This window comes from Cydia amplana, chromosome 14 (assembly GCF_948474715.1).
Source record: "Cydia amplana chromosome 14, ilCydAmpl1.1, whole genome shotgun sequence".
In the NCBI taxonomy this organism is placed as follows: domain Eukaryota; kingdom Metazoa; phylum Arthropoda; class Insecta; order Lepidoptera; family Tortricidae; genus Cydia; species Cydia amplana.
In genome coordinates, this window is record NC_086082.1 from 15,223,553 (window position 1) to 15,248,571 (window position 25,019).

General features: G+C 40.8%; 1 protein-coding gene across 1 annotated transcript; it reads left to right on the plus strand.

Moving 5' to 3' along the window:
* The first annotated feature begins 253 nt into the window (after positions 1 to 253).
* Positions 254 to 24,412, plus strand: LOC134654233 (activating signal cointegrator 1 complex subunit 2). Its single transcript, XM_063509703.1, has 16 exons — positions 254 to 332; positions 412 to 489; positions 1,330 to 1,481; positions 4,972 to 5,152; positions 6,559 to 6,668; positions 8,272 to 8,359; positions 8,613 to 8,759; positions 10,849 to 10,952; positions 13,543 to 13,722; positions 15,614 to 15,754; positions 17,019 to 17,314; positions 19,117 to 19,354; positions 20,527 to 20,610; positions 22,615 to 22,699; positions 23,180 to 23,346; positions 24,262 to 24,412. The coding sequence occupies exons 1-16, from the start codon at positions 303 to 305 to the stop codon at positions 24,410 to 24,412; spliced, it is 2,232 nt and encodes a 743-aa protein (XP_063365773.1). The 5' UTR covers positions 254 to 302.
* Positions 24,413 to 25,019: the final 607 nt, after the last annotated feature.

The following is a 25,019-nucleotide window of genomic DNA, read 5'->3' on the forward strand; positions in this document are numbered from 1 at the left end:
TGCGTTTGTTTCTAACTGTCAAAATTGTCAAACGCAACTGCCTGAAGTGGTGGGGGTGTGGGAGAGAGATGGACGTATATGCTAGAAAAGGACAATACGACTAACTACAGTGTTGCCACTCTCAATATATTACTTTAGGTTCCGAATATCGGTACAGTTGTTTAATGTTGAATATTGCAATCGTGGTTCTGTACGTGCAGAACGAAATCTGCTAAATAATTTATTTAATTCCATTAAGTGTGTTTTAAAATAAAATTTTATTTCGTATATTAGTACCTAGAATTATTTAAATACGTATACGTATGATGAGTAACAAAAATGTTGAATTTTCGGTAAGAATCTATTACTCACCGAATAACTTTTTACCGAAGTTAATTAAATCGGTGCACTGTAAACTTTTATCGTTTTCAGAACCCACAGAACTTGCCAGCCGAGAGGCTACTGCTGTCGGTGTCGGACTCGGGCTTTATGCGACAAATCAAAGCATTGGTGAGACATTGTTTTGATTTTTGTACAAGGTTGTGCAATATGAACGCGCTCAAGTGGCATTTATAAACTGTACCGAATGTTACTGTTAATGTAACATAGAATAGTTGTCTGTAGAATCATTACTATGATTGAACATATGTATAGTCTCCTTACCACTTGTTCAAGGTTATGTTATATTTTGTTTCTACATTCAAACTACAACCTGCTGTACTGTACCATATTACTAATATAGTTTTAAAACTACTTAAACAAAAATTAATGCATTCATTCATTATTGTAAAACTCACATGCTTAGGAGGCACATTATCACAAGTTGTAACAAAAAAATCTATAAAATGTAATTAATTCTTCAGCTTTAAATTGCAATGAGCAATAGAATAGCCTTTGGAAAATTTATGAAATTGCAAAAAAAATTGGAAGCTTGTCATAATTTTGTACGGGAATATAAGCTTTCCATTTAAAAATGAAAGCTAAAATTTCTGTGAACTTTCCCAACTTTTTTGAAACTTTCTGCAACTTTCACATCTCTAATTAGCAAGGCTCGGAAAAACGCCCGTCATTTTGAAAACATTACCCTGTTCCGTACAACACAGTCTTCTTTATACTAATGTCAACGAATTATTATTACTTGAGTAGCACCGACCGGAAAGTCTTATGCTGTTGAAATAAGACTTTCCGGTCGGTGCTACATCTATTGTCAAGTAGCAGTACTGATAGTTCCACTACTCGATGCTAGATGTAGACACTGAAATTAATAGTCTGAACTGATGTATGGAGTGAGCACTCTTGTCTTACTATATTTCTCTATGGTAATGAAGACTTACCTTGTCCCTTTTCCAGGACCCATATTGGGTGGAATGCAGAGAGATGATAGTGTATGAGAGCCCTCCGTCGGGCAGTGGGCTGGTACTCGGCGCTGTAGACGCGTGGAAGACTCGGATGGACGGGTACTTGGAAGATCTCAAGTGGCTCCTTAGTTTAGAACATCACAGGTAATTTTGTTCCATAGTTCTAGTTGGATATCATCTTTAAAATGATAACAATAGTTTTTCAGATATTAATGATATTTATAAGTTACTAGCGACCCGCCCCAGCTTCGCACGGGTTAACAAATTATACATAAACCTTCCTCTTGAATCACTTTATCTATTTAAAAAAACCCGCATCAAAATCTGTTGCGTAGTTTTAAAGATCTAAGCATACATACAGACAGACAGACAGTAGGAATCGACTTTGTTTTATACTGTAGTGATTCTTGGTGGGTATAATGATTCCACGTTTGTATACGAATAACACGTTAGATGGCGCTGTTCCTTGTAGATTAAAGTCCTGAAACGCGCTGTTAAGATTTTTCTTGCGATAATGACCCCACCCCCAGCCATATACAAATTAGGTTTAGTTTACGAATAACACGTTAGATGGCGCTGTTCCATGTAGTTAAAATTCTGAACCGCGCTATTAAGATTTTTCTTGCTATATCGACCCTAGCGACACAAATTTTGTTTAGGTAATGAATCCTACGCTAGATGGCGCCGTTTCATGTAGCGAAAATCCTACATCGCGTTATTAAGATTGCGATAATGACCCCAGCCACATACAAATTTTGTTTAGTTTACGGATCCCACGCTAGATGGTGCCGTTTCATGTAGTGAAAATCCTACATCGCGCTATTAAGATTTTTCTTGCGATAATGACCCCAGCCACATACAAATTTTGTTTAGTTTACGAATCCTACTCTAGATGGCGCCGTTTAATATAACAAGAAAACTACATCGCGTTATTTAGATTTCCTTCCTTTTTGCTTTCAGGATAATAAAAAATATCTGGGAGCCCGAGCTTTGCTCGAAAAACATATAAAATTTCAAAAATTAGCGTTTTCCCAGAGATAAGACCTAGCTAGATCGATTTTTCGCCCCCGAAAACCCCCATATACCAGATTTCATCGAAATCGTTAGAGCCGTTTCCGAGATCCCCGAAATATATATATATATATATATATAAATAAATAAACAAGAATTGCTCGTTTAAAGGTATTAGATAGATAACAAAAATATTTAAAAAGGGTTTTTTTAATTGTATTTTAGGGTTCCGTACAAAAGGAAAAAACGGAACCCTTATAGGATCACTCGTGCGTCTGTCTGTCTGTCCGAACACCCCCCCCCCCCCCTTTATCACCGACACTACTGGGCCTAAATTTTTGAAAAAAATTACACAAAATAGTTCTTTACATATAGATGACAGGAAAACCTATTTGAAATGTGCAGCGTGAGTCGGACTTAATCACTTTGTGTTTGATCCGACTCTTATGGGGTTTTTAAAGACATTTCATTCTAGTTCCACATAAAAAAATACATTATTAAAAATTGGGTACGGATTCTACGGAACCCTTGGACCGCGAGTCCGACTCGCACTTGACCGGTTTTTTCAATGATTGAGTCACTTGACTAAGCTACAGAATAAGTAATAGTATTATATTATCCACAGACAAGACATCCTCTAGACTGAGCATAGCACTACCCCCTCTGCACAAATATACGGTAGTTTTACTCCATCTTTGAGTCAAAGTGTCTGTGTGATGTGACGTCCGTGTCTTTGAACGGACCAATCACCCCCGTATTTTTGGCAGCATCGGTTTCATGAAATAATTGCTCTAAACTCCGTCTAGAGGATTCCTAGTCTATGGTATTATCATACAGAACGGCCACGCACCGCACCGCCCCGACTCGCATTACCTCGCCCCACGACACGAATCTGGCGGACTTCTGGCGTACTCTCAGTAAAGCGACCTACCCACACATACAGTGCCAACCACTTAAATAGCCTCACCTATATATTGTGAGTATTATAATTATACGTGATTATTTTGATTAATATATCTTAAATTTGAATTGTACGCCCTGACGTTTATCGAACGACACATTAACAAGTCCGAACTTGTCTGCGCGCGAAACGTTGTGGACGCAAGAGCTAATACGGGCCGTCCACATGAATAGCCTCAGTGTAACATAATCGTCCAAACCGTGCATTTAAGTTTCGCTTTCAAATTTATTTTATTATGATTAGATAATACAGATGGCATTCTATTAAGTACCTGCAGTAACGCGATAAACACAGTGTTTTTGTGAGTTTTGTGACTATGGGACGTGGTAAAAAACTTACAAGTTTAGAAATTGAAAAGGTTAATTTTTATTTTACTTTAAACTTATCCCATCGTGAGATAGCTAAAAAAATAGGTCGCAGCCCTAAAGTTATTAATAATTATGTTAATAATAAGGAAAATTACGGCCACCAGTATAAAGGACGCACAAAATTTGCCACTACAGATCGTGAACGTCGACTTATTTTACGCACTGCTTCAAATTCCACCAAGACCGCCAGGCAAATAGCTAGTGAAATAAATACTAGAGCATCTCTCTCTACGGTTCGACGGATTATTAGAATATCATCCCACCTCAAACGAAAAAAAATCATGAGTAAACCTCCTTTGCGCGAACAACATGTGGCGGGTCGACTGTCTTTTGCTAAAAAGTACATGTGCTGGAAAACCGAGTGGCGAAATGTGATTTTTAGTGATGAGAAAAAGTTTAATCTAGATGGTCCAGATGGATTTAAATATTATTTTCATGACCTAAGGAAAGAACCGAAAGTACTATCACGTCATCATTCAACTCTCGGATCGGTGATGGTTTGGGGAGCAATTTCTTACTATGGTACTGTTGATTTTACTGACGGTAGACGGAAGACTAAAAGCTGAAAAGTATTTAAATTTATTAAAAGAAACAAAAAGTAAGATAAGAAAAGTAATAGGTAGAAAAAAATGTTTTTTCAGCATGATAATGCTCCCATTCATACGTCAGCCTTAGTTACAAAGTGGTTTGAAGAAAACCAGATTGAAGTTCTAGATTGGCCATCCTTGTCCCCTGATCTGAACATCATGGAAAATGTCTGGGGTTGGCTTTCTGTGCAAGTTTATTACAACGGAAGACAGTTTAGTAATAAAGAAGAACTGATTCAAGCTATTTACACTGTTTGGGATTCTGTGGACGTTAATTACATACATTCTTTATATGAATCACTACCTAAACGTATTTTCGAATTAATAAGGTCTAATGGAAGGTATACGAAATATTAAACGAAAGAGTTTTAATAACTAAACAGTATCTTTTAGCATGTGAGGCTATTCAAGTGGAAGGGTCAATTATTTGTTTGACGTTATTTCTTAAAACTTTGATTAGATAACAATAAATATTTTATTTACTATTACAAGGCTTCTTGTTTTATTTCATATTTAATGTTTAATGTATATCTCCTTTTTATATTACTATGAGAAATATTAATTTTGGTGAGTGAGGCTATTCAAGTGGCTGGCACTGTACACAATGACGCGTGCACAGACGTGCCGCGCACACATATAAACGCAAATGATTTTTGATGTATGGCGTCAATGGCGTGTCTGCGCTGTGACTGAACCCTAATTTGCAGATTTTGGAGCACGGTGCTATACCACCCGCAGTGCATGGACTCGCTGGTGTCCTTCCTACAGGAGGCGAGTCCGCCGTACATGCCGCCGCACGAGACCAGAGACGTACAGAAACTGTACGCCGAAATTAGGAGGCTAATACTGGTTGTGTTCAGCAGGCTTATTACTAATAAGGAGAGTAAGGTATGTTGTATGTACAGTCACCTGCAATAATATGTTTTTGGAGCACGGTGCTATACCACCCGCAGTGCATGGACTCGCTGGTGTCCTTTCTACAGGAGGCGAGTCCGCCGTACATGCCGCCCCACGAGACCAGAGACGTACAGAAACTGTATGCCGAAATTAGGAGGCTGATACTGGTTGTGTTCAGTAGGCTTATTACTAATAAGGAGAGTAAGGTATGTTGTATGTACAGTCACCTGCAATGATATGATTTTGGAGCACGGTGCTATACCACCCGCAGTGCACGGACTCGCTGGTGTCCTTTCTACAGGAGGCGAGTCCGCCGTACATGCCGCCCCACGAGACCAGAGATGTACAGAAACTGTGCGGCGAAATTAGGAGGCTGATACTGGTTGTGTTCAGCAGGCTTATTACTAATAAGGAGAGTAAGGTATGATGTATGTACAGTCACCTGCAATGATATGTTTTTGGAGCACGGTGCTATACCACCCGCAGTGCATGGACTCGCTGGTGTCCTTCCTACAGGAGGCGAGTCCGCCGTACATGCCGCCCCACGAGACCAGAGATGTACAGAAACTGTGCGGCGAAATTAGGAGGCTGATACTGGTTGTGTTCAGCAGGCTTATTACTAATAAGGAGAGTAAGGTATGATGTATGTACAGTCACCTGCAATGATATGTTTTTGGAGCACGGTGCTATACCACCCGCAGTGCACGGACTCGCTGGTGTCCTTCCTACAGGAGGCGAGTCCGCCGTACATGCCGCCGCACGAGACCAGAGACGTACAGAAACTGTATGCCGAAATTAGGAGGCTGATACTGGTTGTGTTCAGCAGGCTTATTACTAATAAGGAGAGTAAGGTGAGATGGAACTGTATTATTCACTAAAGTCACAGAATAAATAATAGTACTAAGTACAGAAGACTCACTCTCTAACAAAACGCGTCTGTTACGATCAGGTCAGTTATGGCCGCTAGGTGGCGACAGCGCCACGTGCGGCTTATGGCTAGCCACCAAAATTGGTGTGGAACGGATGTACTTTAGCTACTTGTAGCAAAGCGACGAAATCGCGGAGTGAGCCACGCCTGCTAAAGTCGTAATTGCGTATAAATAAATATATTATCTATGAATTATATGCTCTACATTGCACTCATGGTACCAGAGAATTATCATGGATGGTAGTAATTTTAAGTCTAATGTATATGTATTAAATTGATTTATAAGTACCGTTTTAAAAGTAAAGTTATATTTTTAAAATCAGTCAGTTATATAAACATTAATTTTGGTGGATCACACTAGGATAAGCCTGTCCCGTGACTCCATCGGTGTGGTTCTGAATCTCATAGATTCAGTTGACTCCATAGACACATCTGTTTTGGTTACAAAAAAATAAATTTTATTTTCCAGTCTCAGTGGATAAGCAAAGAATACATGGCCGACCTCATATACGACAATTTCGTGTTCACTATACCTATACTATGGGACACGTGTCTGGTGTACGGCGTGGACAACACTAGGTGACTATAATCCTGGTTTATACTGTTAACTTAAAACTCTGAAATATTTCTAACCCCCTTATCGCGTCTTTGTCCGTGCCTGCGTCACCCGCTTGTCTCTTAGAAGGTGGATTCTGTGGTAAAAAGTATTTTATGTCCTTTTCCAGTTTATTAACTACACACGTATATATCTTTGTACCAAATTTAGACCCCACACTAGCCTCTCCCGAGCGTCGGCGTCTAGCTAACTCTATGGCTGCTGCTCGACGCAACGTTGCCGCAACTGCGCAGCGACGCCATTTTCCATAGCGCTGACTAGACGCCGTTGTTCAAAACACACTAGTGCGGTGTGGCCCTTAATGTAAATCCATTTAGCCGTTCTTGCGTTACAAATTATAAAGGAACAAACGTCCAAAAAACTTTGACATTATATTAATATATTTATTTTTACGCTTAGAAATCCTGTTCTCTTTCAAATTATACCTATTCGTTTAGTACAGATTTCTTTTTCTTACCTAGAGAAGTCTTTACATGTTCTTTTAAATGTAGGATTTACTGACTAACTAAACTAACTATTTTGGCTCAGCGATCCAAAGTGAATCTTGGCCTCCGAAACGACAGCATGCCACCTGTCCCAAATTTGCGCAAACTTCCTGCCAGTTAGTGTACTTAGTAGGATTTACTGACCACAGAGACTATATTTCTGTTATATTAGTAGTAAGTGAAGTAAGGGGTCGTCTATTAATTACAAAACATAAAATGTCGATTTTTTAAATAAATAAATATCAGGGGACATCTTACACAGATCAACCTAGCCGTAAACTAAGCAAAGCTTGTACTATGGGTGCTAGGCGACGATATACATACTTATATAGATAAATACATACTTATATACATAGAAAACACACATGACTCAGGAACAAATATCTGTGCTCATCACACAAATAGATGCCCTTACCAGGACAATGTTTTATTAATGTTTTATTGTCATGTGAAAGACTCAAGGAATGTTGTTTTTTAGGGTTCCGTAGCCAAATGGCAAAAAACGGAACCCTTATAGATTCGTCATGTCTGTCTGTCTGTCTGTCTGTCTGTCTGTCTGTCTGTCTGTCTGTCTGTCCGTCTGTCCGTCCGTATGTCACAGTCACTTTTCTCCGAAACTATAAGAGCTATACTGTTGAAACTTGGTAAGTAGATGTATTCTGTGAACCGCATTAAGATTTTCACACAAAAATAGAAAAAAAAACAATAAATTTTTGGGGTTCCCCATACTTAGAACTGAAACTCAAAATATTTTTTTTCATCAAACCCATACGTGTGGGGTATCTATGGATAGGTCTTCAAAAATGATATTGAGGTTTCTAATATCATTTTTTTCTAAACTAAATAGTTTGCGCGAGAGACACGTGGTAAAATGTGTCCCCCCCCCCCCCCCGTAACTTCTAAAATAACAGAATGATAAAACTAAAAAAAATATATGATGTACATTACCATGTAAACTTCCACCGAAAATTGGTTTGAACGAGATCTAGTAAGTAGTTTTTTTTAATACGTCATAAATCGTCTAAATACGGAACCCTTCATGGGCGAGTCCGACTCGCACTTGGCCGCTTTTTTTCTTCAGGCACGTGTCCCGTGTGCTGGAGAGCGTGTTCACGTTGCAGCCGCGGTACGAGAGCGACGCGGCGGCCGCGGTAGCGTTCGTGAATGAGGTAAGGATCAGAGACTCATTATTTTTATCACCACTTATATGTATAGCTTAAAAAAAGAACCAACTTCACAAAACAGCTTTAAACTGTTGGTCTAAACCGAATTTAAACTGTCGCGAGACGTACTAAAATTATAATTTTAATGTTGGTTAAAGTTGCATTTTAGCCAAATTAGGTTTTTTTTAAAGGATTAGAATCGTCTTTGACTCATAAACAAAACTCCCCCATGCTAATTTTACATAACAATCTTTAACAGGCCTTCAAATACATAATCCTGCAAGTAAACAAAGACTACGACGCCGTAGACCCGCCGAACTTGCCCAAGACCTTCGAAGGCTTCAGCGAGATTAAGAGACCTCCCAACAGCAAGGAACAGGGACCGCTCACCTTTAGTATATTGAAGGTAAGGCACCACCTACTACAAGTGAACAAATACTACGATACTGTAGACCCGCCGAACCTGCCCGAGACCTTCGAGGGTTTTAGCGAGATTAAGAGACCTCCCAACAGCAAGAAACAGGGACCGCTCACCTTTAGTACATTGAAGGTAAGGCACCACCTACTACAAGTGAACAAATACTACGATGCTGTAGACCCGCCGAACCTGCCCGAGACCTTCGAGGGTTTTAGCGAGATTAAGAGACCTCCCAACAGCAAGGAACAGGGACCGCTCACTTTTAGTATATTGAAGGTAAGGCACCACCTACTACAAGTGAACAAATACTACAATGCTGTAGACCCGCCGAACCTGCCCAAGACCTTCGAAGGCTTCAGCGAGATTAAGAGACCTCCCAACAGCAAGGAACAGGGACCGCTCACCTTTAGTATATTGAAGGTAAGGCACCACCTGCTACAAGTGAACAAATACTACGATGCTGTAGACCCGCCGAACCTGCCCGAGACCTTCGAGGGCTTCAGCGAGATAAGGAGACCTCCCAACAGCAAGGAACAGGGACCGCTCACCTTTAGTATATTGAAGGTAAGGCACCACCTGCTACAAGTGAACAAATACTACGATGCTGTAGACCCGCCAAACCTGCCCGAGACCTTTGAGGGCTTCAGCGAGATTAAGAGACCTCCCAACAGCAAGGAACAGGGACCGCTCACCTTTAGTGTATTGAAGGTAAGGCACCATCTACTACAAGTGAACAAACGAAGCTGTAGACCCGCCGAACCTGCCCGAGACCTTCGAGGGTTTCAGCGAGATTAAGAGACCTCCCAACAGCAAGGAACAGGGTCACCGCTCACCTTTAGTATATTGAAGGTAAGGCACCACCTACTACAAGTGAACAAACGAAGCTGTAGACCCGCCTGACCTGCCCAAGACCTTCGAGGGCTTCAGTGAGATTAAGAGACCTCCCAACAGCAAGGAACAGGGACCGCTCACCTTTAGTATATTGAAGGTAAGGCACCACCTACTACAAGTGAACAAACGAAGTTGTAGACCTGCCGGACCTGCCCAAGACCTTCGAGGGTTTCAGCGATATCAAGAGACCTCCCAACAGCAAGGAACAGGGACCGCTCACCTTTAGTATATTGAAGGTAAGGCACCGTACGACGCCGTAGACCCGCTGAATCGGCCCAAAAAGGCGTGGCGAGGGAAATACGATATTGGGTCAATCAACTATTTCTTGTTGTTATTCTGTCCCATCAGCGAGGAGACAATAGTAGCATAGATTGTTAGAAGAGCTGCTGTACCATGTTCTACTAACATGCTCAGATGTCCCATTATGGAAAGGTCTTATAACTACCATAAAATGCAAGTTTGGTTCATTAAAATGCGAAAACACTAAAATTTTGAGAGTGACTCAGGAGACCGTAACCATAGCAACGTGTGACAAGAAAAAGTTGATTAACCCTATTACATAGTTTTCAGTTCATTTTCAACTTTAAATAACATAAGATGGCGCAACTATTTGAAGCTAATGGTTATACAGTAACTGATATTGGGGGTTTTCACTCGATATTGGCGGTACCCCTAAAACTGCGAAATTCGTGTACAGTTGTTTTCATATCTAGTAACACTTATTGAAACTCTGTAATGTAGAGCCAACATGCCATCCACCGACATGTCTCATTGATAAAGGCTTCTTTTAAATGGGCCTTTTCTAAAATAAATATCGAAAACCTGATTCTCACTGATCCTGGTGTTTTTGGGTTCTTTCAACTCAGAATCACTAGCATATTCAATTCTGATGATAAAATAAAATGTCCCAACAATTTGTATGAAAATTGTACGTTCCACTACGTCACGTCCATACAAGTGAAAAAAAATTCATGCTAAAACGTGACGTAATGGAATGGACATTTCGGGACATCTTTTTTTAATGGCGGGATGGAGAATGCTGTCGATTCTGAGTAGAATGAACCCTAGGACGTCCAGATTTGAAATAATCAGGTTTTCAATATTTATTTTAGAAAACGCCCAAATATGTAGATAAAAAACTTTAAATAACACAAATTATAATATTTAATAAAATACGTTGTTGCAGGATTTGGTCATACACTTACTGGATATGGCGATGACGCTGAGGATATTTCTGGAAGCGTACCCTAAGGGAGTTAAAATATTTAGAAAGACTAATTTTGTAAATAGGTAAGTTGAATAACTTCCTAAAGGCCCAGCCATACAAATGAAAAACTCAAAATTTACCATTGAAATTTTAACCTATAGTGCAGGGAATAGAGTTATTTTTATTTGTTTGAAATTTTAAACAAGAAATGCAACTCTGTTCCAATTGAATATGGTTTAAATTTCATCGGACTGAAGAAGTACTATAGGTAGGACCTTGGGCCTTAGGAGGATAAAATATACCTATAGAATATTTCTTGTTTTATAATAAGAATTTATAAGTCAGTGGAGAAAAGAAAAAAAAAATCCAAGATTTTATTGTACTTCAAACATGTTCGATTTTGGTTAAAGCTTTGGTTTCCTCCGAAAACGGCGTCATAAAGCGGCCGTCTCCATACAAATACTATGACATGCATATTTAGCCGTATTATTTAGTATGGAGACGGCCGCTACATGACGGCACCGCTATCCTAGGAAAACCGATCTTAAGCGAACTCTGCGCCGTGTTTAATAACACAGTGTGTAAGTGTTATCATCACGTCAAACTTCTATGAAATTATGACGTTTAAAATAACGCTTGCACTCTGTGCTATCAAACACGGGTGCAGGGCTTTGTTTTGCGAAATGACCACTACGAAAGTCATAGTCTTTTTGGTACCAACACTGATGTATGGAGTGAGCTCTATTCTTACTATATTTTATTTAGTTTCACCTGTCCCGTTGTCTGTCGGTCTGTAATCAAATCTTGCAAATTTGATCCACTTCCCGGTTTCCGATTGAGCTGAAATTTTGCATACACATGTAAGTCGGGTGTAGGGCTTGCAATTCGAATATTCGAATTTGTCGAATATTCGACCTGTTTTGATATTCGAATATTCGGCCGCTCAGGTTTCGAATATTCGAATATTTTTTATTACTGTAATAAAATCTATGTCATCCGCTGTAGTTACAGTTTCTGTGTGTTTTACGGGTATTTACAGTGAATGAGGAACGGTAGGTCCCCAAATGCGAAGGAAATAATATTTTTACTCTATTCCTCTCTCTCTCTCACTCTAGACTTCGTGAATACAGTGAAACCTGACTCAATTTAAAAGAAAACGAAATCAAAAAGTATGTTATTTTTACGGTGCGTAAGTTTTAAGTTAAAGGGTCATTCTGTTTATTCAGTACAAGCGTACGTTAAGCGAATTTTTGAAGTCTAAACCTTGCCACTTATCGCAATTCTCAAATTTAATCATACCAAACCTGCCCAACTTGGTAATCTAACCATGCACCTTTAGCTGACGAATAATCCACCCAGTACTCAACTAACTTTTTCCCTTAAATATTCTAATATTATATAATTAGCCGACCATTAGGAATAATAACTTGCCAAAACAAATAAAGTCAATAAAGATTCAAAATACAATGAAATTAAAGGCCTTTTTACAGGCCTTTGAGTGATTACAAGTTAATTTAAATCGGAAAATAATTACCTACTAAAAAAAATATCTTACATACCTAGGTGTTTGGATGGTTAAAGTTATATTATTTCACGCAACGACGCATTTATAATAAGTGTTATCTAGAAATATTAAATACGTCTAATTTTGGCGTTTTACTTGTTTTTATAAATGTGGGCATCTTATAAATAGTAGGATGATAAAATCTAGTCAATTAAGTGGATTTCTGCCAAATATCCTTAGTTTTAGCAATATGTGAAAAAAGCTTTTGAAAAAACGATAATAAACCGATTTCTCGTTCCTTATCTTATTTTTTGTAATATTCGAATAATTATTCGAATAATTATTCGAATATTCGAATACGTCGTCAGAAAAAGTCGAATATTCGAATATCTGAAAGTTTCGAATATGCAAGCCCTAGTCGGGTGACAATGCAATATTATCATATTATGGTACCATCGAGCTGATCTGATGATGGAGACAGGTGGCCATAGGAACTCTGTGATGAAACAACGCAACCTAATTGTTTTAGGGTTTTTTGGATAGGCTACATGACTAATTTTCATTTATGGTATCAATCGATCGGGTTTGTTTTTAGGATCAAATGTCTATATGGGACCCTTTGCATTAAAGTAACACAAAAGTCAGAAATTGTAGTCAAAGGCCGACAGTCGCACTTCACTCGCGAAACGCCCTATACAAAACCGCCAGGGGCCGTGACGTCATCGCCCATCTTGTAGTATGGACAAAACAAGAAAATTGCGTTTTTGTCGGTGAAATATTGCGTTTATGTATATAGTTGCTATACAATATTTTTTTGGATGAAATGTAAGGAATCGAATGGCACCCTTACTTTTATCGTTTTTGGAAGTTAAAAAAAAACTTAAATTTTGAAACTTTCAGGTCCTGTATTTTTGTAATTTTTCAACATTTTATTTTAATATCCACATTATTGTGATAAATTGCTCGTTTGCTATCTATTTTCCTAAATTTTGTTATAAAATTCAACATGTGTCATCATCCCTATTGTCTCGATGAGTATTAGTTGTCTGTCGTAAGAAAAGTACAGTCAGCGATAAAAGCTTGTACCAAAAATGAAATTTTTGCCAATAACTTGCTCTATAAGGGTATAAGAATATCTAGTATCTACATCGATATTGTATCTTTTTCAGTATAGTGCAACTCTATGAATACGGCATCCCGAACTTGTATGACAAGCTGAAAGAAGTGGGCGATGAAACCAGCGTCGCGTACACGGAAGTGGAGGGGCACATAGACACGGCGCGCGCTGAACTCATAGACATATTCAGGGAAATGCTGGCGGTGTATAAGAACGCCATTTTGAATGGGGAGTGAGTAATAGTACATTATTGTCGAGGTTCGGAAGTAGCTACTTGCAGGCTGAGGATTCGTTTTAAACGGACGACCTTGGGAGTCCGTTTAATTGAATCCGAAGCCAGCAAGTAGCCTTCCAGCCGAGTCATATATAGTGCTTTTCTCAAAAATGGTGCAAGAAATAGAAATATTTTACAGAAGCAACGTTCTAATTTTCACAGAAAAAAGTAAAACCATTAAAAAGATTTGCATGCCGCCTTTAAAAAAAAAGAAGTGTATTTTTCTGCTTAAAATACGCCAACGTATTTGAGACACCTAAATAGTCGCGGTACCAACATTATAATAATAAGTGCTGATCATCTGTTTGGCTGTTTAATGGACCTATGCCTTCATTTGATATGGCCATTTAAAGTTTTTAAAAGTTTGGAACTCGTTATATAATGAAATTTGTATGCAACATTGCAGTCCCGAAATCGAGACTGCAATGTTTTTAACTTTTTAATTTTTTGAATGACCATAAATTACGCTCTTCGCGACCTATTTTTAACCTGTCGAATCCCACGATATGACGTCACCATAAGCGTTCTGGCTCATATATGAGCCGTGGGAGCTGACAGATTAACTGGCAACGTCGACTTTCGATTTCTGAGAAAATATCAAAACACACAACTTTTTTCGAAAAGACGCCAACGACGGATATATCCGAACTGCAGGTCTAACGCCAAAGACGGGCCCTTGGGATCTGACAGGTTAATCCGTCATAGACCACAGGGCAACGTAGACCTACGTGCATATGCATAAAGTTCAATTTCAGCGACACTTCGGTAACGTGACGTCCGAGTGACAGCTTTTGTGTTTGGCACGGCGTCGAAAAGGTTAACACACAAAACAGAGTCATTAAGTGTGATTTTCCGACCTAAATAAATTTGTTAGTAGTCTGGGGTCAAGAAAAATCTTAATAGCGCGATGCAGGATTTTAGCTGCGTGCGTGGTTACGCCATCTAGCGTTCGATTCGTAACCAAGCAAAACTTTTACGGCCTCATTTCCCGAAAAAAAACTTAACAGCGCGAAGTAGAATTTTTCGCTACAAGTAACGGCGCCATCTTGTGTCATATTAGTTAACTAACCAGAATTTATGGTAGTTGGGGTCATTATCCCAAGAAAAATCTTTATAGCGCGATATAGGATTTTTGTTGGATGGTACAGCGACATCTTACGTCACGTTTGTAAACTAAGTAAAATGTTTGCTAGTCGGGGGTCATTATCCCAAGAAAAATCTTAATAGCGCGATGTAGAATTTTTGCTACAGCGAACAGCGCCATCTAGCGATCAATTCAGTAACTGTATTGAAATTTGTATAAGTTCAGGTCATTATCCCAAGAAAAATCTTAATAGCGCGATGTAGAATTTTTGCTACAGCGAACAGCGCCATCTAGCGATCAATTCAGTAACTGAACTGAAATTTGTATTAGTTCAGGTCATTATCCCAAGAAAAATCTTAATAGCGCGATGTAGAATTTCTGCTACAGCGAACAGCGCCATCTAGCGATCAATTCAGTAACTGAACTGAAATTTGTATAAGTTCAGGTCATTATCCCAAGAAAAATCTTAATAGCGCGATGTAGAATTTCTGCTACAGGGAACAGCGCCATCTAGCGATCAATTCAGTAACTGAACTGAAATTTGTATAAGTTCAGGTCATTATCCCAAGAAAAATCTTAATAGCGCGATGTAGAACTGTTGCTACAGGAAACAGCGCCATCTAGCGATCAATTCAGTAACTGAATTGAAATTTGTATAAGTTCAGGTCATTATCCTAAGAAAAATCTTAACAGCGTGATGTAGGAAGTTTGCTACACGGAACAGCGCCATCTTTCATTCGATTTCGAACTACACTAAATTTTCAGAGGCAGCGTGAGCGGCCACGTGGAAGACTACTTGGCCGTGATGATGGATGGGCTTTCGGAGCGGCTCCTCATAAGCGATTACCATGCTTGCTACCCAGTCCATGAGGATCTAGAGATGCTGAGGGTTGCGTACCCTGATATGTATCCTTTTAAACCTATCTTAAAGCATAGAGAAAAAACCGGCCAAGTGCGAGTCGGACTCGCGCACGGAGGGTTCCGCACCATCAAAAAAAAAATAGAGCAAAAAATCGTGTTTGTTGTATGGGAGCCCCCCTTAAATATTTATTTTATTTTATTTTTAGTATTTGTTGTTATAGCGGCAACAGAAATACATCATGTGTGAAAATTTCAACTGTCTAGCTATCGCGGTTCATGAGATACAGCCTGGTGACAGACGGACGGACAGACGGACGGACAGCGAAGTCTTAGTAATAGGGTCTCGTTTTACCCATTGGGTACGGAACCCTAAAAAATACATAGATTGCTCACTCCATACATCAGTTTTGGTACCAAAAAGACTATTAATTTCAGTGACTACATCTAGCATCGAGTAGCGGAACTATCAGTTCAGTACTGCTACTTGACAATAGATGTAGCACCGACCGGAAAGTCTAATGCTCAACAACATAAGACTTCGTCTATTGTCAAGTAGCAGTACTGATAGTTCCGCTACTTGATGCTAGATGTAGACACTGAAATTAATAGTCTTTTTGGTCCAAAACTGATGTATGGAGTGAGCACTCTTGTCTTACTATATTTCCTATGCTGAAAGCTATATATGTGACGTCCCATGGGTAAAGGTACCTTATGGCGGTTGGCGCTTACGCTATTATTAACGCCGCTCCAATATTATTGCGGCGCTATGCGAAGTAAGCGCCAGCGGCCATAAGGTACCTTTTACCGTGGAACGTCACATATAACTATAGGTACCTATATTAAACCTTATTGATTGATTTATGAAAAACTAGCGACCCGCCCCGGCTTCGCACGGGTAGAACCTGAACAAATTATACACTTAAACCTTCCTCAAGAATCACTCTACTGATAGGTGAAAACCGCATAAAAATCCGTTCAGTAGTTTTTGAGAAGAAATTTCCAAAGACCGCAAAAATTGGCCTAGGGATCGGGAATAAATTCTACCTAACCTTACTATGAATATCTGGGTGACGGAAAACATATAAAAACTCGAAAATATGCGTTTTCCCAGAGATAAGACCTAGCAAGATCGATTTTTCGCCCCCGAAAACCCCCATATAGCAAATTTCATCGAAATCGTTAGAGCCGTTTCCGAGATCCCCGAAATATATATATATATTAAACAAGAATTGCTCGTTTAAAGGTATTAGATTAGATTAGATAGATAGATTAAACACTTTTTATCACAAAATTTCCTATACATACACAGCGACCCAGTGAAAACGGACTTCATCCTCCAAGCAATCTACTCCAACCTCGACGAGCCAACCCCCCCACCCCTCACCAACGGCCACTCCGACCCCTCGCCCGACCCCCCCAACCCCCCGGCCATAGACAACGAAATACCCGTAGACGTTAGACAGGAGTCATTGATCAGTGAAGTGAGAGATATATTGCCACATTTGGGAGACGGGTTCATTTTGAAATGTTTGGAGCATTATGGTTTTAACTCGGAGAGGGTTATTAATAGTATATTGGAGGATAATTTGGACGCTTCGTTAAGAGGTAAGGTTGGCTTTTTTTATTACATGAATTTATTTAAGTTTATTTTATTCTTACTCTGTAAGCATAGAGAAATAAGTAAGACAAGAGTGCTCACTCCGTACATTAGTTCAGACTATTAATTTCAGTGTCTACATCTAGCATCGAGTAGCGGAACTATCAGTACTGCTACTTGACAATAGATGTAGCACCGACCGGAAAGTCTTATCTCAACAGCATAAGATTTTCCGGTCGGTGCTACATCTATTGTCAAGTAGCAGTACTGATAGTTCCGCTACTCGATGCTAATAGTCTTTTTGGTACTAAAACTGATGTATGGAGTGAGCACTCTATGTATTTTTTTTTCTCTATGCTGTAAGTTAAATGTGTGTGTAAAAACTTGGAAGCAAAATGAAAACCTCAAATTTGGAATAAGGTTTATTCGGGTATTTCCGGAAATCGGGTAATCCCGAAAATCATTGTAAAATCACTCATATTCCGTTGTAGTAAGAGTCAGCTTTCGGAATTATCCGCCACTATTCGTCATTCGGAAATACCCGAATACACCTTACCAAATACAATGGATAAGTTCTAGGCATAGACTAGGAATCCTCTAGACTGAGTTTAGAGCAATTATTTCATGAAACCGATGCTGCCAAAAATACTGTGGTGCGGGGGACGAGGTGAGCGAGTCCCGTGCCGTGATTGGTCCGTTCAAAGACACGGACGTCATACAAAGACACTTTGACTCGAAGATGGAGTAAAACTACCGTATATTTGTGGCAGAGGGGGTAGCGCTACTATGCTCAGTCTAGAGGATGTCTTGTCTGTGGTTCTAGGTAAGTAAGTTTTAGGGAAAAGTTCGTCTTTGTACATGAAATTTTTATTTTTGTGTAGCTTATGTAAACCTGTTAAGTTAACGCCATCTACTCGACAGTAGGCCAAAGGTATGGCGCAATCTTATTGAGCGATGGTGCCATACGTTAGTACCATAGTACCTTTGGCCTACTGTCGAGTAGGTGGCGTTAATTTTTGATATTTAACAAATTAACACATATCATTGAAAGAATAAGGATCAAAGTCAAATGTCGAAAGATGGCAGTAAATGTACTGTGGCTGGGCGTTTTTTTTTGTTGTCTCCTACACTTTTTTTTTCAAATTTGGGATTTTTTATGTTATTTCTACTCAGAATCACGAGCTCTTTCTATCCTAATAGGAGAAAAAAAGTGTCCCAAAAGTTTCCATACATTTTTCGATCTTTCCATTCCGCGACCGCCATACAAAAACTATGAAAAATGGTGTCGTAATGGAAATAAAAACCTTAGGACACTTTTTTCTCCTATTAGGATAGAAAGAGCTCGTGATTCTGGGTAGAAATAACATAAAAAAATCCCAAATTTGAAAAAAAAGTGTAGGGGACAACAAAAAAAAAAAACGCCCGGCTTCATAATTTACCATGACAGTAACTCTCTATACACTATTCTCTTTGGTTCTACCATAGAGAAAAAAATACATAGAGTGCTCACTCCATACATCAGTTTTAGTACCAAAAAGACTATTAGCATCTAGCATCGAGTAGCGGAACTATCAGTACTGCTACTTGACAATAGATGTAGCACCGACCGGAAAGTCTTATGCTGTTGAGATAAGACTTTCCGGTCGGTGCTACATCTATTGTCAAGTAGCAGTACTGATAGTTCCGCTACTCAATGCTAGATGTAGACACTGAAATTAATAGTCTGAACTGATGTATGGAGTGAGCACTCTATGTATTTTTTTCTCTATGGTTCTACTCTATACTTTCCTAACTTTAAATTCATTTCCAGGCCTAGACCGGTCCCTCCCAATCATACCAAAAGACCCGCTCGACGAGAAGTTTTTAGAGACTGGCGTCGAAAGACTGAATGTGTTCGACGGAGACCAGTTCGACATCATGACTCGAGATGACGTGGACTTGACTAAGATACATGTGGGGAAAAGAAAGGATAAACATAGGAATATTAAGGAGTTGCTAGATGATAAGAGCGATGTTAGGCAGCGGGTGGATATATATAGCAAGTATAAGTGAGTATTTCGATTTATCCTCTAGTCCAGTGGTGGGCAAAGTACGGCCCGCGGGCCAACTCCGGCCCGCGAAACCATTTTATCCGGCCCGCCGCGGATACATTGAAATAATTTGTATATGGCCCGCAATGATTATATTTTGAGGATTCACCCGTTGTGAAGTAAAATATTTGAATACATACTTATATATTTTGTTTTGCTGTAAAAAAAAAAGTTTGAGAAGTTTCAAGGGGAAGGCCGGATTGCACTTTTATATAAAATCGTAAAATTTTAAAATTTCCAGTTTTGCTGCAATTCTGGCCCTCCTCCGAAATTTCTCAAGCTTTCTGGCCCCCCATGAAAAAAGTTTGCCCACCACTGCTCTAGTCAGTCTAGTCTCAGACATCGTGGGTCTCAAATCTAAATCACCCCAAAGGAGCCGGGTAAACCGGCGGGCAATATAACACTTTAAACTCTCGCGTTTTGTACACATATTTAATTACACAAACGGGTCTACCGCGATATAATTTCATTGTGTTAATTTTACTATCCGGTATCCGGCCAGATACTAAAATAACGCCCGGATAGGCCGGATACCGGATAGTAACCGGATATCCGGTGCATCTCTAATAAAAATGTTCGGGGTAGACAAAGAAATTGCAGCTACCCGTCAAATTTAATATCTCCGTTGACATTTGTTGGGTCGTCAGTCTTTCCGTGACCACAGCTGGTGCAACTCAGCTGAAACGTCGGAATTAAAGGTAAAAACAATGAAATTATATCGCGGTAGACCCGTTTGTGTAATTAAATATGTAAACCGGTGGGGTCAAAAGGAACCCTTTGAACGCCACGCCACGCCTATTGTGCGCGGCGCGTCATCGCGAATCTGTCGTTTGAGCTTGTCGCCAATATTACGCCAGGGGTCACCAATTAATTTCTTCAGGGGTCCGATTCTTAAAAAATTACCATTGACGGTCCGTTTGTCCTTGAGTTTATTAAATACCTAAGCAAAATAATAAAATAGATCGGCGGTCCGGATGCGGATCGAAGTCCGCCATTTGGTGACCCCTGCTATAGGCTGTATCCGTTGACGTCTTTGGCGGTCAATTGGTTAATTTTAATAGATATATGAAATAAACACATACGTCCACCGTCTAAGATATAAACTAAAAGAAAGTAAACTTTTATTTCAGTTTGGTGTGCGACGAGCAAGCGATGTACAGCGATGAATATGACGATACATACGATTCTGATGGCGTAACGCCCGCCCCAGCAGCGTTGCAGACACGACAAGAGCTAGAGGTAACCTTATTACAACAGTATAGAGTCTATTATAGCGTAACGCCCGCCCCAGCAGCGTTGCAGACACGACAAGAGCTAGAGGTAACCTTATTACAACAGTATAGAGTCTATTATAGCGTAACGCCCGCCCCAGCAGCGTTGCAGACACGACAAGAGCTAGAGGTAACCTTATTACAACAGTATAGAGTCTATTATAGCGTAACGCCCGCCCCAGCAGCGTTGCAGACACGACAAGAGCTAGAGGTAACCTTATTACAACAGTATAGAGTCTATTATAGCGTAACGCCCGCCCCAGCAGCGTTGCAGACACGACAAGAGCTAGAGGTAACCTTATTACAACAGTATAGAGTCTATTATAGCGTAACGCCCGCCCCAGCAGCGTTGCAGACACGACAAGAGCTAGAGGTAACCTTATTACAACAGTATAGAGTCTATTATAGCGTAACGCCCGCCCCAGCAGCGTTGCAGACACGACAAGAGCTAGAGGTAACCTTATTACAACAGTATAGAGTCTATTATAGCGTAACGCCCGCCCCAGCAGCGTTGCAGACACGACAAGAGCTAGAGGTAACCTTATTACAACAGTATAGAGTCTATTATAGCGTAACGCCCGCCCCAGCAGCGTTGCAGACACGACAAGAGCTAGAGGTAACCTTATTACAACAGTATAGAGTCTATTATAGCGTAACGCCCGCCCCAGCAGCGTTGCAGACACGACAAGAGCTAGAGGTAACCTTATTACAACAGTATAGAGTCTATTATAGCGTAACGCCCGCCCCAGCAGCGTTGCAGACACGACAAGAGCTAGAGGTAACCTTATTACAACAGTATAGAGTCTATTATAGCGTAACGCCCGCCCCAGCAGCGTTGCAGACACGACAAGAGCTAGAGGTAACCTTATTACAACAGTATAGAGTCTATTATAGCGTAACGCCCGCCCCAGCAGCGTTGCAGACACGACAAGAGCTAGAGGTAACCTTATTACAACAGTATAGAGTCTATTATAGCGTAACGCCCGCCCCAGCAGCGTTGCAGACACGACAAGAGCTAGAGGTAACCTTATTACAACAGTATAGAGTCTATTATAGCGTAACGCCCGCCCCAGCAGCGTTGCAGACACGACAAGAGCTAGAGGTAACCTTATTACAACAGTATAGAGTCTATTATAGCGTAACGCCCGCCCCAGCAGCGTTGCAGACACGACAAGAGCTAGAGGTAACCTTATTACAACAGTATAGAGTCTATTATAGCGTAACGCCCGCCCCAGCAGCGTTGCAGACACGACAAGAGCTAGAGGTAACCTTATTACAACAGTATAGAGTCTATTATAGCGTAACGCCCGCCCCAGCAGCGTTGCAGACACGACAAGAGCTAGAGGTAACCTTATTACAACAGTATAGAGTCTATTATAGCGTAACGCCCGCCCCAGCAGCGTTGCAGACACGACAAGAGCTAGAGGTAACCTTATTACAACAGTATAGAGTCTATTATAGCGTAACGCCCGCCCCAGCAGCGTTGCAGACACGACAAGAGCTAGAGGTAACCTTATTACAACAGTATAGAGTCTATTATAGCGTAACGCCCGCCCCAGCAGCGTTGCAGACACGACAAGAGCTAGAGGTAACCTTATTACAACAGTATAGAGTCTATTATAGCGTAACGCCCGCCCCAGCAGCGTTGCAGACACGACAAGAGCTAGAGGTAACCTTATTACAACAGTATAGAGTCTATTATAGCGTAACGCCCGCCCCAGCAGCGTTGCAGACACGACAAGAGCTAGAGGTAACCTTATTACAACAGTATAGAGTCTATTATAGCGTAACGCCCGCCCCAGCAGCGTTGCAGACACGACAAGAGCTAGAGGTAACCTTATTACAACAGTATAGAGTCTATTATAGCGTAACGCCCGCCCCAGCAGCGTTGCAGACACGACAAGAGCTAGAGGTAACCTTATTACAACAGTATAGAGTCTATTATAGCGTAACGCCCGCCCCAGCAGACCCCACCGACGAACGACGACCGTTTGTCACGCCAAGAGCGCTTCAGACACGACAAGAGCTAGAGGTAACCTTATTACAACCGTATAGAGTCTATTATAGCGTAACGCCCGCCCCAGCAGACCCCACCGACGAACGACGACCGTTTGTCACGCCAAGAGCGTTGCAGACACGACAAGAGCTAGAGGTAACCTTATTACAACAGTATTGAGTCTATTATAGCGTAACGGTAACGCCCGGTATAATACGGTAACAAAATTGAGAGCGGTGTCTTAAGAAGAGTGTGTTTATTATAATCAATTTAGTTTAATTTATTCGTAAATGTTAGAAAACATTAATTACTGTAAAGTTTTATTATGAAAACAATTATGATAATATGATTCTCTCTCGGATGCAAAATTCCTCTTCAAGCCAGCATAGTTGGTTTATGCATATAAAATGGCCATACAGATACGTTTACTACTGTTTGCCTGGCGGCGTGTGTAACTAAACAGTGGTCTAACCTAAATGATACAGAAACTATATAAATATATCTTACAATCTACAGAGTTCATCCGAAGAGGAACCAGAACCGACGCCAGCGCCATCTACCTACAACGCCCGGAACCGAATGGACTTCTGTCAAAACCCCGAGGAGATCCGAATGAGGCGAGAGGCCAACTACCAGGCCAGGCGAGGCCGCGGCGGCCATCGGCCTCCACCGCCGTCTAACAAGTTAGTAAACCGTCCGTTGTGGTTCATATCACCTGCTTGCAAGAGTTGAATCCTTGTTGAATAAGTTTTTGGCTAAAAAAATATTTTTGGTACAAACTTTTATCGCTGACTGTACTTTTCTTTCTTTCCTTTCATCAAGACAATTCTAAAACCCCCAAACACAGTTAGGTTCGTTGTTTTATCACAGAGTTCCTATGGCCACCTCCTGTCTCCATCATCAGATCAGCTCCAGGTATCATAATATTGCATTGTCACCCGACTTAGTATGCTAATTTACAGCTTCATCGGAAACCGGGAAGTGGGTCAAATTTAACTTGCAAGATCTGACCGTACAAACATACATAGTTACATAGGCACATAACATACAAGTTAGGTGAAAGCTTGTAAAATAGGGGCCGTTCGATTATGATCGTTCATAGCTACAGCTAGGTAGCTTAGTCCCGAGATCTGTAAAATTTAATAGCCGGTTACTATTTTTTATTTGATATCATTGACGTATATCTCAGGACGGGCCTTACGGGCACTAAAAATGGTACTAGTGCAGCGGTGTCACTCACGAATTCGAGCCAATCGTGCAGTCTAACGCAACTAGTTGGCGCGCGTGTTGCGAACTCATCAAACCAATCGCGTTGTAGCGGTGTCACGCCGCTGTACAGGCTCTATTCATGCCCTATTCTTATTACTTAGTGTAAGGGCTGAGTGGACGCTCGAGTTGTGCGTGCAGCGGGGCGGGGCGTGCGGCGTGCATGTTCAACAAATGCAAACGTATAGGAGCGGCCTTAGTGCACGCTGCTCACATCAGTTGTGAGCCCGACGCCACGCTGCACGCCCCGCCGAACGCTCCGCTCCGAGCGTCCACTCAGGTCTTATACTTAGAATGACTTAACTAAACTACAACATGAGCCCTATTTTCAGGGACGTGGTGGGTAAGCCCCGCGGACAGGGGCAAGAGAAGGAGGTGTTGGCCAACCGCGACCGCAAGGAGAAACATAAAGGTGCCCGCGGCAACCACTCGCGGAGACAGGGCGCACAGTGGAAACGCTGCCAGGGCATGATGCCCTCATAACCATAGAGAAAAAAATACATAGAGTGCTCATTCCATACATTAGTTTTAGTACCAAAAAGACTATTAGCATCTAGCATCGAGTAGCGGAACTATCAGTACTGCTACTTGACAATAGATGTAGCACCGACCGGAAAGTCTTATGCTGTTGAGATAAGACTTTACGGTCGGTGCTACATCTATTGTCAAGTAGCAGTACTGATAGTTCCGCTACTCGATGCTAGATGTAGGCACTGAAATTAATAGTCTGAACTGATTTATGGAGTGAGCACTCTTGTCTTCCTATATTTCTCTATGTCATAACGGACCTAACAAGGTGCACGTCGCGGGATATGTCACTTTCGAGAAATATCGCATTCAGACAGATATGTATACATTCGCATTGTTGGTTAAGTCAATAGGGAATATTACGCGAAACTCTGCGTATGAGGTGCCACTCCCACAATAAGTCACAATCTAAAGGTCTACGAGAGAGTCGAAATTTTGTTATCTAACCTCTCTATCACTCTTGCATATACTCTGCTATCTGAATAGCAGAGTCTCGATTTCGCGTTTCCCGGTAGGCCCTTTGTAAAAGAACCGCCTTGATTTATCAATGACATATTTGATT

Coding starts and splice junctions, on each gene's coding strand:
- LOC134654233 (XM_063509703.1), top strand. CDS start 303: ATGATGAGTAACAAAAATGTTGAATTTTCG. Junction 6,669..8,271: donor TACGGCGTGGACAACACTAG/GTGACTATAATC, acceptor TTTTTTCTTCAG/GCACGTGTCCCGTGTGCTGG. Junction 22,700..23,179: donor AGACACGACAAGAGCTAGAG/GTAACCTTATTA, acceptor TACAATCTACAG/AGTTCATCCGAAGAGGAACC.